The sequence below is a fragment of the Ictalurus punctatus genome, chromosome 12, assembly GCF_001660625.3.
Source record: "Ictalurus punctatus breed USDA103 chromosome 12, Coco_2.0, whole genome shotgun sequence".
Taxonomy (NCBI): domain Eukaryota; kingdom Metazoa; phylum Chordata; class Actinopteri; order Siluriformes; family Ictaluridae; genus Ictalurus; species Ictalurus punctatus.
In genome coordinates this window covers 18366839-18381210 of record NC_030427.2, presented here as the reverse complement: position 1 = coordinate 18381210, position 14372 = coordinate 18366839, and the positions used below count along the sequence as shown (strand labels likewise).

General features: G+C 40.6%; 2 protein-coding genes and 4 non-coding genes across 6 annotated transcripts in view; all 6 read right to left on the bottom strand.

The window, feature by feature from the left end:
- Positions 1-5838, bottom strand: part of aqp10b (aquaporin 10b) — a 23747-nt gene extending 17909 nt beyond the window's left edge. The window contains exon 1 of the mRNA XM_017481197.3: positions 470-5838. Coding sequence (XP_017336686.1) covers positions 470-505 — 36 coding nt within the window. The 5' untranslated portion in view covers positions 506-5838. The remainder of the gene's footprint in view (positions 1-469) is intronic.
- trnam-cau (transfer RNA methionine (anticodon CAU)) lies at positions 3592-3663 on the bottom strand. Its single transcript has one exon. It is a non-coding gene; the product is annotated as a tRNA-Met (tRNA).
- Positions 4012-4083, bottom strand: trnam-cau (transfer RNA methionine (anticodon CAU)). The gene has a single exon. It is a non-coding gene; the product is annotated as a tRNA-Met (tRNA).
- trnam-cau (transfer RNA methionine (anticodon CAU)) lies at positions 4432-4503 on the bottom strand. The gene has a single exon. It is a non-coding gene; the product is annotated as a tRNA-Met (tRNA).
- Positions 4853-4924, bottom strand: trnam-cau (transfer RNA methionine (anticodon CAU)). Its single transcript has one exon. It is a non-coding gene; the product is annotated as a tRNA-Met (tRNA).
- A 119-nt stretch (positions 5839-5957) lies between the features above and the next one.
- Positions 5958-12513, bottom strand: hax1 (HCLS1 associated protein X-1). The gene is made up of 7 exons (XM_017481201.3): positions 12356-12513; positions 11118-11332; positions 10345-10553; positions 10189-10243; positions 7522-7643; positions 6594-6714; positions 5958-6274 (listed from the first exon to the last, which is right to left on the bottom strand). The coding sequence occupies exons 1-7, from the start codon at positions 12424-12426 to the stop codon at positions 6198-6200; spliced, it is 870 nt and encodes a 289-aa protein (XP_017336690.1). The 5' UTR covers positions 12427-12513; the 3' UTR covers positions 5958-6197.
- Between the last annotated feature and the right edge of the window lie 1859 nt (positions 12514-14372).

Genomic DNA, 14372 nt, shown 5'->3' with positions numbered 1-14372 from the left:
TACACAGCCAATAATAAAAATGGAAACATGATTAGTAGTGTCATTACTCAACTGCTAAAGGCAGAATGACTGCATTAACAAAACACAACTTTCAAATGTTATTTGGTATACAGTGCTGTGAAATTTTCCCCCATCCTGATTTATTCTGTTTTGTGTATATCTCATACTAAATAGTTTTAGATCTTCAAACAAAATACAACATAAACAAAGGCAACCTGAACAAACACACAATAGAGTTTTTAGATCAGATCATTTTAGATCAGAGATCAGTCTTTCACAGCACTGTGGTAGAATTTTGGCCCACTCTTCTTTGCAGAACTGCTTTAGTTCAGCCACACTGGAAGGTTTTCAAGCATAAACAGCCCATTTAAGGTCCTGCCACAGCATCTCAATTGGTTCAAGTGAGGACTAGGCCACTCCAAAACTTTAATTTAGCTTTTTTTTTTGAGCCATTCAGAGGTGAACTTACTGTATTCCTAGGCTTTGGATCATTGTCTTGCTGCATAATCCAGTTGCGCTTTTCACTTTACGGACTTAGGTTAAACTACAACTTGGATTCTATTTCCCAGCATACACAGCGGCCTAGAAACATGGCCGCCCTGGACTCAATTTCCCACAACACCCATACACTTCCATGCTCACAGTCACCGGACGTTTAATGACGCACACCTGTTTGCAACCACTCACTCATCACTACACCTATATAAGCCTCATTCTGTTTCAGCCTCAGTGTGAAGTAATTGCTCTGTTCTGTCATTACCAAGCCATTGTTGTTGTTCATTGCTGCCTGGTTTTGATCTTTGCTGTTTCCCATGTTTTTGAGTACTGTTTTGTGTCTGATACTCTGTTTGCTGATCACTTGACCCTGGATTGTTTATCATGCTTTTTCTTGCCTTACTTTTTGGATTTGTGTGCCTACCTAATAAACTGTCATTTTACCTGCACTTGCATCCAACTCTGAGTCTGTGTTCTATCAGGGATCCTTTAGAATGTTCAGGTAGAGAGCAGAATTCATGTTTCCCCTCAATTAGGGAAGCACCAAAGCATCCCCACCCCATCACACGTCCACCACCATGCTTGACCATAGATTTGATGTTATTTGTATGGAATTCTCTTTGGTTTACACGAGATGTATGGGACTCCTGTCTTCCAAACAAACCACTTTTGACTCATCAGTATACAGAACATTCTCACAAAAAGTTTGATGATCATCAAGGTGTGTTTTGGAAAAATTAATGTTAATGTTCTTCTGGGTTAGCAGTGGTTTTCACCTTGTCACTCTTCCATGGATTCCATTTTTGCCCATTGTCTTTCTGATAGTGGAGTCATGAACAGTGACCTTTATTGATGCATGAGAGGTCTTTAGTTCCTATGACGTTGTCCTTGGCTCTTTTTTAATTTGCTGGATGAATACTTGCTGTGCGCTTGGAAGAATTTTGGATGGTCGTCACTTCTCGGAAACTTCACTATTGTGACGAGTTTTTACATAATGGTTCCCACTGTGGTCCTTTGGAGTACCAGAGATCAGAGACCATGAGGTGGATGGTCGTCTAAGACCACACCCCAACGTGTGAGGGAGGTGTCTGTCATTACCATCTTGCGATAAGGAGATGCCCATAGAGTGTGACCCAAAGCTAGAAACTGGGGACACCTCCAAATTCTCAGAGCACATAGGCATGAGCACTGATTACACTCAGGAGTTTCGTCCTTGGGTGAAACCCCTGTCTTTTTGGCCACCACTGAAATGGTCTCGTGCAATAGGCCCAGTGGTATGACATTGGCTGCTGCTGCCATAAGCCCCAACATTCTCTCACAGAGACTGGAGGGAATGCCCAGACCCAGCTTTATCTTGCTCAATGTTGAGAGGATTGACCCTATGTAGTAGAATCCCATATAACCCCTGAAAAGTCATCCTCTGCACTGGAGAAAGCTCATCATGTAGGCGAGAATAACATCTCGATGTTGAGTCACCAACTCCCTGGATCGCATTACAATTAACCATTCATCCAGGTAGTTTAGTACAAGGACGCCCTGTAGTCGCAAGGGAACCAGAACAGCATCCATGCATTTCTTGAAGGTATGAGGGGATAAAACTAGATCAAAGGGAAGAATCCGATATTGGAACGCATTGCCTCCTAACCTCAGGAACTTCCTGAAAAAATATATTGTCACTACATGATGCAGAAATACTAGTTCATGCATTTGTCACCTCTAGATTAGATTACTTAATGACTTACTGTCTGGAAATTCCAGTAGGAACATAAATAAACTCCAGTTAGTCCAGAATGCAGCTGCTAGAGTCCTAACTAGAACCAGAAGATACGACCACATTACCCCGATCTCATCAACACTGCATTGGCTCCCAGTGAAATCTCACATTGATTATGAAATACTTTTATTAACCTATAAAGCACTAAACGATCTCGCACCACAGTATCTAAGCGACCTTTTGGTTTTCTATAATCCGCCACACTTACTTAGATCAAAAGATGCAGGCTATTTGACGGTACCTCGAATAGTGAAGGCTACAGCAGGGGGAAGAGCTTTCGCTTATAGACCCCCACTGTTATGGAACAGTCTTCCAGTTAGTGTTCGGGACTTAGACACAGTCTCAGTGTTTAAGTCTAGGCTTAAAACGTATTTGTTTACTCAAACCTACCCTGACTAGACTTTCTATTATGCTAATTCCCAGTCCTAATAATCTTTTCTCTCCCTCTCTCCTTCTGTCGAGCCACACACGATTTTATGGAGATACTAGAGATCCTGATCCTTTCTGATCTCCGGACCTGCTTGATCCTTTTCGGATGTCCTGCCTCTGGATGAAGCTCAAATCTACTCCAATTCCAGACTGCTGGGACTACGGCTGCTTTTAAGGCCATACGGACTTCATATAAGTCAATAATGAACTTTTTCACAATATCTGTTGTTACCCAGATGAGGATGGGTTCCCTTCTGAGTCTGGTTCCTCTCAAGGTTTCTTCCTCTTAAAACATCTTAGGGAGTTTTTCCTTGCCACCGTCGCCACTCAGTGGCTTGCTCAGCTGGGATAAATTCAAACCTTTAATATCTGTATACTGTGTTGATATTTCTGTAAAGCTGCTTTGAGACAATGTCTCAATGTATTGTAAAAAGCGCTATACAAATAAAATTGAATTAAAAATTTTTATTGAATTCCTGTGACTGAGCAATATTTCTATGTGGAAATATGCATCTTTTAGAACTATATTGGCAATAATACAATAATGCAATACAATAATACTTGGGCTAACTGCCCTAAGAACCTCACATCCCCTGATACCTCCCTCAGTGACCCATCATAACTGCTCCTTCTTTGCCTGCATGGCATTGAGCACCATTCTTAGATCAGGCCTACTAGCAGGCTGCAACTGGGGGAAGCAGGCCACTACACTCACTTTCTGTACCTCCCTCACACTAGTACTGGGTGAACTCAACACCAAGGGGTACAGAACTGGCTGAACATCAGCATTTGCTGTTTCACAAATACCTACTTTCAGTCAGAGATTACCATTCGTTTATGCTAAAGAACAACAGAATTTTGGGCACGTTTTTGAGCACGAAGGAAGCTCTACATAGCAGAGGATGGTTTCGATCCATCGACCTCTGGGTTATGGGCCCAGCACGCTTCCGCTGCGCCACCCTGCTCGATGCCATTATCATTTGGGCCGAGAATTCACATTCCCTGGCTTTAGCGGTAAGTGCCTCATCCATTAGGCCACTGGGATTCGGGATTCAAACGACTAGCATCAAGAGTACTAATACTCATCTTCACAGTAAACCAATGGATTCTTGGTTATCTTTCAGTTGGGGCATGAAGCAGACAGGTCTCCTAAATACAGGATTTGTCTGCTACACAACTGCACTGACCACAAGCAGACCCTAAAATCAAAATGCCTTGGAGAGAGCCCTACTTTCAGTCAGAGATTACCATTCGTTTATGCTAAAGAACAACAGAATTTTAGGCACGTTTTTGAGCACGAAGGAAGCTCTACATAGCAGAGGATGGTTTCGATCCATCGACCTCTGGGTTATGGGCCCAGCACGCTTCCGCTGCGCCACCCTGCTCGATGCCATTACCACTTGGGCCGAGAATTCACATTCCCTGGCTTCAGCGGAAAGTGCCTCATCCATTAGGCCACTGGGATTCGGGATTCAAACGACTAGCATCAAGAGTACTAATACTCATCTTCACAGTAAACCAATGGATTCTTGGTTATCTTTCAGTTGGGGCATGAAGCAGACAGGTCTCCTAAATACAGGATTTGTCTGCTACACAACTGCACTGACCACAAGCAGACCCTAAAATCAAAATGCCTTGGAGAGAGCCCTACTTTCAGTCAGAGATTACCATTCGTTTATGCTAAAGAACAACAGAATTTTGGGCACGTTTTTGAGCACAAAGGAAGCTCTACATAGCAGAGGATGGTTTCGATCCATCGACCTCTGGGTTATGGGCCCAGCACGCTTCCGCTGCGCCACCCTGCTCGATGCCATTATCATTTGGGCCGAGAATTCACATTCCCTGGCTTTAGCGGTAAGTGCCTCATCCATTAGGCCACTGGGATTCGGGATTCAAACGACTAGCATCAAGAGTAATAATACTCATCTTCACAGTAAACCAATGGATTCTTGGTTATCTTTCAGTTGGGGCATGAAGCAGACAGGTCTCCTAAATACAGGATTTGTCTGCTACACAACTGCACTGACCACAAGCAGACCCTAAAATCAAAATGCCTTGGAGAGAGCCCTACTTTCAGTCAGAGATTACCATTCGTTTATGCTAAAGAACAACAGAATTTTGGGCATGTTTTTAAGCACAAAGGGAAGCTCTACATAGCAGAGGATGGTTTCGATCCATCGACCTCTGGGTTATGGGCCCAGCACGCTTCCGCTGCGCCACCCTGCTCAATGGTAAGTTTATAGTTTATAAGTTTGTCGTCCCAGAAGGAAGCCTCTTCTAAAGATGATGCACAAGAAATCCCGCAAACAGTTTGCTGAAGACAAGCAGACTAAGGACATGGATTACTGGAACCATGTCCTGTGATCTGATGAGACCAAGATAAACTTATTTGGTTCAGATGGTGTCAAGCGTGTGTGGCAGCAACCACATTTTTGTGTTGATTTTGATGTATGTTTTGGATCATTGTCGTGCTGGAAGATCCAACCATGGGCCATTTTAAGCTTTCTGGCAGAGACAGTCAGGTTTTCATTTAATATCTGTTGATATTTGATTGAGTCCATGATGCCATGTATCCTAACAAAATGTCCAGGTCCTCTGGCAGAAAAACAGCCCCAAAACATGAGGGCCACCACCATATTTAACCGTGGGCATGAGGTACTTTTCCAGATGGCTACCTCTCTGTGTGTGCCAAACCACTTCTGGTGTCTACTGCCAAAAAAACTCTATTTTGGTTTCATCTGACCATAGAACCCGATCCCATTTGAAGTTCCAATCGTGTCTGGCAAACTGAAGACGCTAGAGTTTGTTTTTGGATGAGAGTAGAGGCTTTTTTCTTGAAACCCTTCCTTGGTCAGACCCATTGTTATGAATGACTAAGGGAATTTGGCCTGTGTTACCTCATATCTATACCCCTGTGAAACAGGAAGTCATGATTGAACAATTTCCTGTTCCTAGTCACCCAGGTGTACTTAAACAAAAAAAAACAACAAAAAAACTAAAACATCAAATATTAAAATATCTATACTTCAAATATATTTCTCTCATATGAATTTATAGGGGTGCCAATAATGGTTGCACACCTATATTTAACAAAGGGAACTAGATGTGCTTGTTTAACATCAGATTCCAAAGTTATTCCCCTTTTGCTGTTATAATAATCTACACTCTTGCGTGGCTAGAGCATGAAAATGAAAGGGGAAAAAATTGTGCAAATGTCATTCATGGACAGTAAACAGCCTGACCCTTGTCGGAACATTCATACAATATATTATATCTTTTATTTAGATTCTGAAAATTAAGCTTGTATACATATAATCATACATATAAGCTCCAACCCAAAATAAAAATGTATGTAAAATGTAAAGGATGAATAAATGCCAGTCAGCAGTTAAGGAAAAAAAAAAAAAGAAACAAAACGAGGATAAATAGTGTTGACACAGCTTGTAATCTGGCCATTTCCTTTATTTTTGTGTCGCATCCTGAGAAGTCCTCTCCCTTTTCAGCTTCTGAAGCCACCAAAGAACTTGGTGAACATGGAGAACTCATCGTGTATGTCAGAGAAAGGCCCGGGACCACCTGAGAACATACATGAGGCTTAAAACCTGACCAATTATAATAGCATATGAAATGTTTTAGACGGTTCATAGCTTGAATACATTACTCATCTTTAAATAGACAATACTAAAGTGCTGATTTTATTACAAATAGTGACTTAAATAGTTATATTATTAAATATTATTTCACATTATTCTTGGCTCATGCAGCTACAGATATTTCTACAGCCTTTTTACAATTACTCCTTATTAAGTACACTGCAGCTGAGATAATTTATTGTTCCCGTTTACTTGATTTGGATTGGTCAAATGATTCAGAGCATAAGGGTGAGTGTGCTGACCTGGTGTGGGAGTAGCGGGCTCATTACGTGGACCTTCTTGACCATCAGGCAATCCTGAGCGGATCACTGTAGTCTCTTCATTACCCTGGCCATCCCTGACTGTACGTCTCTCTTCTACCGTCTGCACGCACACGCACGCACATATGATGTAATGCTTATCCATGGTAGATCTCATGGAATTCATGAAATACACTCAAAAACACAGGCAGTTACATAAGGAATAACACACTCCAGACCATGTGCTTATTCGAAACCAATATGTTACCACTCTGAGGTGATTGATTTTCATATAAAAGCACAATCTAGAGTGTGTTATTCTGCTAATACCAGTGATTTTCCAACAATTACAATGCTTAATTTAATAATGAATGACATTTCACAAAATTTAATTAGATTAAATTACAATTTAATTATATTAGATTTAATGGGGTAGGACGTTCTGTTAGTTTGTTCCGGTTATCATGTAAGTCATTAACATACCATTACAAACAGTCATTCTCTCACCAGCATATAATTTTACAGAGAAACCTGAAAGTGGAAACTTTACAAAGCACCATGACCGTCACAAAGCACTGAAACCCAAGAGTCTTTCTGTATACGTTAAATAATGTAACAAAAAACATCACATCCACGATTAAATATTTTCCTTTGTGGAAGTCTTCAAGTGCTGTTACTATAAAAACAATAACGTATTGGAACAAGTGCATTAATATAAACCTGTTATTCATGCTACAGCCACAACAACTGTCCAAGCCATGCCATTATAGAGAAATATTGCACTCTTTCTGACCAATCAGAATCGAGAATTAAACCGCGCTGTGATGGCTGGATTCACATTTCTCAGAGGAACAATGGTTATTATTGAAAATACATAGCTAGTAAACAGGTAAATGGACAACTTGGGAGAAAAACTTTCAGGATCACTCACCCCATCAGGTTTAACCACTTTGGTAACTGTTACAGACTGAAAGAAGGATCGAATTTTTGGCTGTGAGGGAGCCGGCTTTAAGATTTGGTCCAGTCCCCCTGATGATACCTGAGAATCTAGATCTGGAAAAAAGGAATCAGGGGGAAAAAAAAACTAAGCAGGAAAAAAAAAAAAAAAAAAAAAAAATTAAGCCCCATTCCAAATACATTTCCCATGTTTCCATTTGTTACCTTTTAAATCCATTACACAGAGGAGAAGATTTGAGACAGGGTATAGCAAGAAACAAAACCACATAATTTGTAAGCTTCATGTGAGGCATCCATGGTGTTGTTTTGCAATCATTGAACAAGTGCATACTCCAAGTACATTACACACACACAAAAATCTTCAACGCAGCATCTGGTCAACTTTATCGCTTCAAAGGCTCCATCAGAGACCTTTATGCACATGCTGTATAAGTCATAACTCATAATGGAAAAAAGAATGCACATGACACTGACAACTTGTACAGGACCATAGAAAGAACATTTGGTCCTGTAACAATGCGTCACAACATGGCTTTGTTTTTTTTGCATTAAAAAGTAGCTGAACAATAATTTGACAGCTCATATTTATGGCCTTCAGATCAACAGTCTTAACTAGCATGCTATCGTTTTGATGGTTTCCTAATTTTGTTTGGATAACCAACACTACAGCACAACAAATGAGATGTAATTATTGCCATTTGATAGGGAGTGCAAATGCATTGGTGTAATGAGGAAAAGTATACTGTGCTTCCTGTAGTGTTGCACTGGTACATGAGTGTGTATGTATGCATGTATGTATAGTCAGGTATTGGATATAAATGTTAATCAAACAAGGAGCAAGGCATTGTGTCCATTTACAACCCCAATTACAAAATATTTGGGACAGTATAAAAAATGTTAGAAAAACAAAGAGGAGTGATTTGTAAATGTGGTTTGATTTGTATTTAAACAAAAATGTATAAAGACAATGTATTTGATGTTTTACCTAATCAACTGGATAATTGTTTTTTGAAGATAAACGTTTATTTTGAAATTGATACACGCAACATATTCCAAAAAAAGTTGGGACAGGGACTAAAAGTAATGTGACAAGTTGAAATAAGAAGGTGATGTGAAACAGGTGAGGTAATTGTGTAATCATAGTATATAAGGAGCCTCCAAAAAAGGCCTAGTCCTTCAAGAGCAAGGATGGGTTGAGGCTTGCCAATCTGTCAACAGTGTGTCAGCAAATAATCCAACACTTTGAGGACAACATTCCCCGAAGACAAATTGGTAGGATTTTGGGCATTTCACCTTCTACAGTGCACAATATGATTAAAAGATTCAATGAATCCAGACAAATCTCGGTGCGTAAAGGGCAAGGCCAAAAACCACTTCTGAATACGCAGGATATCCGATCCTTCAGACGTCACGGTCTTAAAAACCGTCATGAGTCTGTAATGGATATCCTGACATGGGCTCAGGAATACTTTGGTAAACCTTTGTCAGTCAACATCATTCACTGCTGCATCCACAGATGCAAGTTAAGGCTTTACTATGCAAAGCAGAAGCCATACATCAACACTGTCCAGAAGTGCGGACGACTTCTCTGGGCTCGGTCTCATCTGAGATGGACAGTAGCAAAGTAGAATCGTGTTTTGTGGTCTGAGTCAACGTTTCAAATAGTTTTTGGACAAAACAGTCGTCATGTTTTCCAGGCCAAAGAGGAAATGGACCATCCCAGCTGTTATCAGTGTCAGGTCCAAAAGCCAGCGTCTGTCATGGTATAGGGGTGTGCCAGTGCCCATTAATGCAGAAAGATATGTACTCATTTTGGCACAACATATGCTGCCATCCAGAGCAGGACAATGCCAAACCACATTCTGCCCGGATTATAAGCGCATGGTTGCGTAAGCAGAGAGTGCAGGTGCTAGCATGGCCTGCCTGCAGTCCTGACCTGTCTCCGATTGAGAATGTGTGGCGCATTATGAAGCGCAAAATAAGGCAACGAAGGCCCCATACATTTGGGCAGCTGAAGAAATGCATAATGGATGAATGGGAGAATATTCAAAATGGCAGTAGTTCAGCAGAGTTGAGAATGATGCTGTTTGTGCTATGGCCGCCTTTGAGGAAGATTAGACAAACTGCAAAACGTATCTGAAAGCATTATTCATGGCTTTTGAGCTTTTCTAATAGCTTGATTAAAACAAAATGTCTGTGTGATGTTCATCCCTTAGTTCAAACATGCTTAAGAAAATTGCAACTTGTAAACATGTAAAAACCAAATAAAACACCCCCTCAACTCTGGACAGTTTCAGACTCAACCCCGAGTTCAGCAAGTGATATCAAATCAGCATGGCGTTAACTTTAGATCAATCAACATACATATTTACTTGTTAAATCTATAACACTGACTCTACAGTGTTACAGGAAAATATACATTACTCATCACAGTTAGCAGGTTTACTGATAACAAAAGACAAACTTGCAAGGCATCCAGAGGTCGAAAATGAGTTCCAATTTCCCACTTGAAAAAGCAAGTTGAATGCAGTCTACTGTGTGTCTTAAAGAGTCTTAAGAGATACGGTGACAAACATTCTAATCAGAACATTATAAACAGGTCATTTGGATTAGACAAAATATTTGCAAGCATGTGACTCACCACCATCCTCTTTCCTTTCTTCCTCCCTTTGTCTTGGTCCATCACTCCAAATGTCCTTAAATTGAAATAACATCAATTTCATAAACCTTAACATTGTACTTGGGAAATGTTGCTTTTGACTGAAAATGAATAAAAATTTTAAAGTACACAACTCACCCTGGAGAATGGTGTCCAGTGATGGAAAGGGCTCCTAGGTACACCTGGGTTACCAGGTGATGAAGGATCCACATCTCTAGGTGCTACAGAGGGGGAATAACGGGCAGAATTGTCTGGGCTCTTCAACATGAAATCTCTGAGTGAACTCCCTCCTCTCCTGCTGCTTCCCTCTCGTTTCTCCTGAAGTGGCGCCTCAATACTTGGCAAATCTGGGAAAAAGAAGAAAACATTACAGCAAGCCAAAGATGTTCAGTGATGTGGGAAAACTGCTTCATTTTGTAATGTGTCAGGGATTATTTTCCCCTAGCAATGTTGCACTATTATGAGGGAGCTCTACATAATTGAGGACTGTATAGGACAGTGTCGAAAGAAACCATTAAACCACCATCAGAACCACATAAAAGAGTGTGATGGTCATGTGTCCACATACTTTTGGCCATATAGTGCAAGTCTTCTTGAAGAATAACCATCTTTGTCCAGGACGCAGATGCCCTGTATTTTTTTTCTCATGTGGAAAAAACAATCCAGCCCCAGGCTAAAGCAAGAACAGTGTGTAGTATGATGACGGAAAACCACTCAACCACCATTAGCAGTATGTAGCCACTAAACTGAAAAATGGTCAAACAGATGTGTCATACTCTACAGATAAATGATAAATTGATTTTAGTGGCAGATCAAAATGTTAGGTTTAGAGAATTTCATATTGAGAGTCGTGATAAGTGAGTTGGATAAAAACTATAACAGTACACAGGAGCTGAAGAGATGAAACGTACCACGCCCGAAGTGGCCTACACCAGCAAATATCTCCTCCATGTCCCGAAATATTTGGCCGAACAGCTGTGGCTCCTGGGTGCGCATTCCATTTGGCCCAAGACTGAACCCGAATCTGAGCACATCGTCAAACCTATCCAAGTAATCCTGATTAAATCCATCCTCCACTTCATCATCATCATCATCTTCATGAGTCAACCCATCAAAGAAAGGCTCCCTGCCAAAAAGAAGTTCAAAAGTTACCCTTTAAATAAACAATAAATAATAAAAGCAAGTGATTACTGTAAAGCTTTTAAAAAAACATGCAGTGACTGAAAACCAGGTATCAGTAATAGATAACTGGTTTTGAGATTAGTTTGGTCTCTAAGATTAGTTTGCCACAATCCTAACCTCAGAAGTGGAATTCATGCATTCGAGCTACAGTATATAGTTAAAGGTAAGTGGACTCCTGACCATCACACTCATATCTGCCATTTCCAAAACCAGTGGCATATGGAGTTGGTCTGATATAAGAATGAGAAGGCCTGGGGCACACTCTGTGCTCCAGTTCATCCCAAAGGTGTTCAGTGAGGTTGAGACCAGGGCTCTGTGCAGGACACTTGAGTTAATCCACCCTTAACACACCATGTCTTCATTGCGCTCGCTTTGTACACTGTGTGTCATGCTGGAGCAGGTTTGGGCCTCTTAATTCCAGTGGAGGGAAATTGTAATGATACACCGTACAAAGATATTCTAGACAATTCTGTGCTTCAAAGTTTGTGGGTACAGTTTGGGGAAAGACCACATATGGGTGTGATGGTCAGGTGTCTACATACCTTTGGCCGTATGGTGTATAAAAAGTGTGTGCGTTTGTGTCTTAGCACTAACTGTAGAGTCAGTGTTATAGATTTAACCAGTGAATATATCTGTATGTTAATTCATCTAGAGCTAATACTAGTATATACAGTATAACTCATTTAAAGGTAAGAAGTGCTGCTGTGTTTACATGCTGTGACCCGCCATGTTGGTTTTTACACCACTTTCTGAACTCGGGGGTTTAGTCGAAAGCAGTAAAATAACTCCGGTAAGGAAGAGTTCCTTAGCTTAGTTATTTATCTAACTCTCTAGGTAACGAACATTAACAGTTTCAGTTTGAATAACAATCAGCAGTCAGAGGAATGTGTGTGTTCCTGTTTGGTCAGAAGCAGCTGATTTATAAATGTACCCGTCTACAAGCTGAAATATCTAATGAAGGACTTACCTCCGGTCACCGCCACGGTAGTGGCCCCCTGGCGCCCCAAAAAATCCGCGGAAGAGATCAAACAGACTCATTTATTGTTAAAAAGAAGTGACCTGTCAACAATCAGCCATAAGGTGCAAAATGGCAAGGTGCGTCACGTGATCAAAATTATGACGGCGCCGTGGAACCGACTATCTCGCGCCGTAATGTAGGGGGAGTTCTGCAGAAACATCTCTTTTGGACTCTTAATTAAAGCTTGTAGGCAATCAGAATGATAGATAAATACTACGAAAGAGATTTTAATAAACAGGTCGAAACACCAAACTTTCCATCCATACAAATATACAACCTGATGCAAAATCCACATGGTACATTCTGCCCACCTCTTATTCGGGAACTTGAGACGGTCTCCTCAACCTAATAAATCATCATTTTGGCGCACAACTTGGGCAGTAAACAAACACAGGCGTTATACAGTACATACAAACATTAGCTTTAGATCAATCAACATACAGATATAGTCACATGTTAAATATATAGCACTGACTCTACAGTTCACTGTCTTGACGAGAAAAACATACATAACTCATCACAGTTAGCTTATTGCTAACAAAAACACAAACATGGAGGCGTGTCAATGTTTATTTTTCTCCGCTTTGTAGCTCGAACACACGGAAGTCGAAAATGACGCAATTCCGAGTTCCCACTTCAGATGTAGGGTTATTATTATTATTATTTTATTTTATTTTTTTTCTTCTTCTTCTTCTTATATACAGTCTATAGTTGAGTATAACATAAATTAATTAAAATCTGTGCCACAGAAAGTGGCACTGCCTAAATAAAATAATTTGTCTGTAATGGTCATAACAAACCTGTCCACTTGCCCAATGAATAAAAATATAAATATCCAATATTCTGGGCGGGCGGGACTGTCCTGTACTATCCTGTCCCAGCAAAACTAAAAGTACAACACAGTCAAACGCCTCCCTCTCACATGCAGGTCCCTTATTAAAACTTACTCAGTCTTATCTTTAAGCCGTGCCGGACTGCTCACTTCTACACGGAGACTCAATCCACCTCCCCAACACAACAATATCTTTTTCCTACTCCTACATCCAGGGATGAAGCTAGAAAGCTAGTGGCCCCTTATTTACTTCCTTAGTATTAAAACTGCAGTCACTTTAAATGTAGGCCAAATATCCAGTGGCTAGCATGGAGCAACCACATATGATGGCACTTACACATGGACAACAGAATTGTGATTTTAGGATCTCCATGTTCACTTTGAATAGCTGAAACATGCTCTCACTTTTCTATTCATGCAGTACAACGTTTAATTATTGAAATGACATTGAAGAGTCATGAGCTGACTGGACATCTCTTTCAAAAACCATGGACATGAATATAGATTTTGCTGCTATAAGCTCCACTCTTCTGGGAAGTCTTTCCACTAGATTTTGGAGCGTGGCTGTGGGGATTTGTGTTCATTCAGCTACAAGAGCATTAGTGAGGTTGAGGTCAGGTACTGATGTTGGGATGTCGAGGAGGCTCCAGTTCATCCCAAAGGTGTTCAGTGGGTTGAGATGAGGGCTCTGTGCAGGACACTAGAGTTCTTCCACTCCAACCTAAACACACCGTGTCTTCATGGAGCTCACTTTGTACACTGTCATTTACATGCAGGAATAGGTTTGGGCCTCTTAATTCCAGTGAAGGGAAAATTGTAATTTTACAGCATACAAAGACATACTGCAAGGTGTCAGAAAAGGCAGGAACCAATGAGAGTAAAACTACACATACTTAATTTTTACATTTATTATTTACAACATGATCATCCTTACACAATACAATTTTCTCACTTTTATCACAATATCATGGTTTTGCAGATTTAGCTCAACATATTCCCATTGGTTCCTGACTTTTTTTGGACATCCTGAATACAATTGTGTGCTTCCAACTTTGTGCCAACAGTTTGGTGAAGAACCACATAAGGGTGTGATGGCCAGGTGTCCACATACTTTTGTTTGGCCACATAGTATAT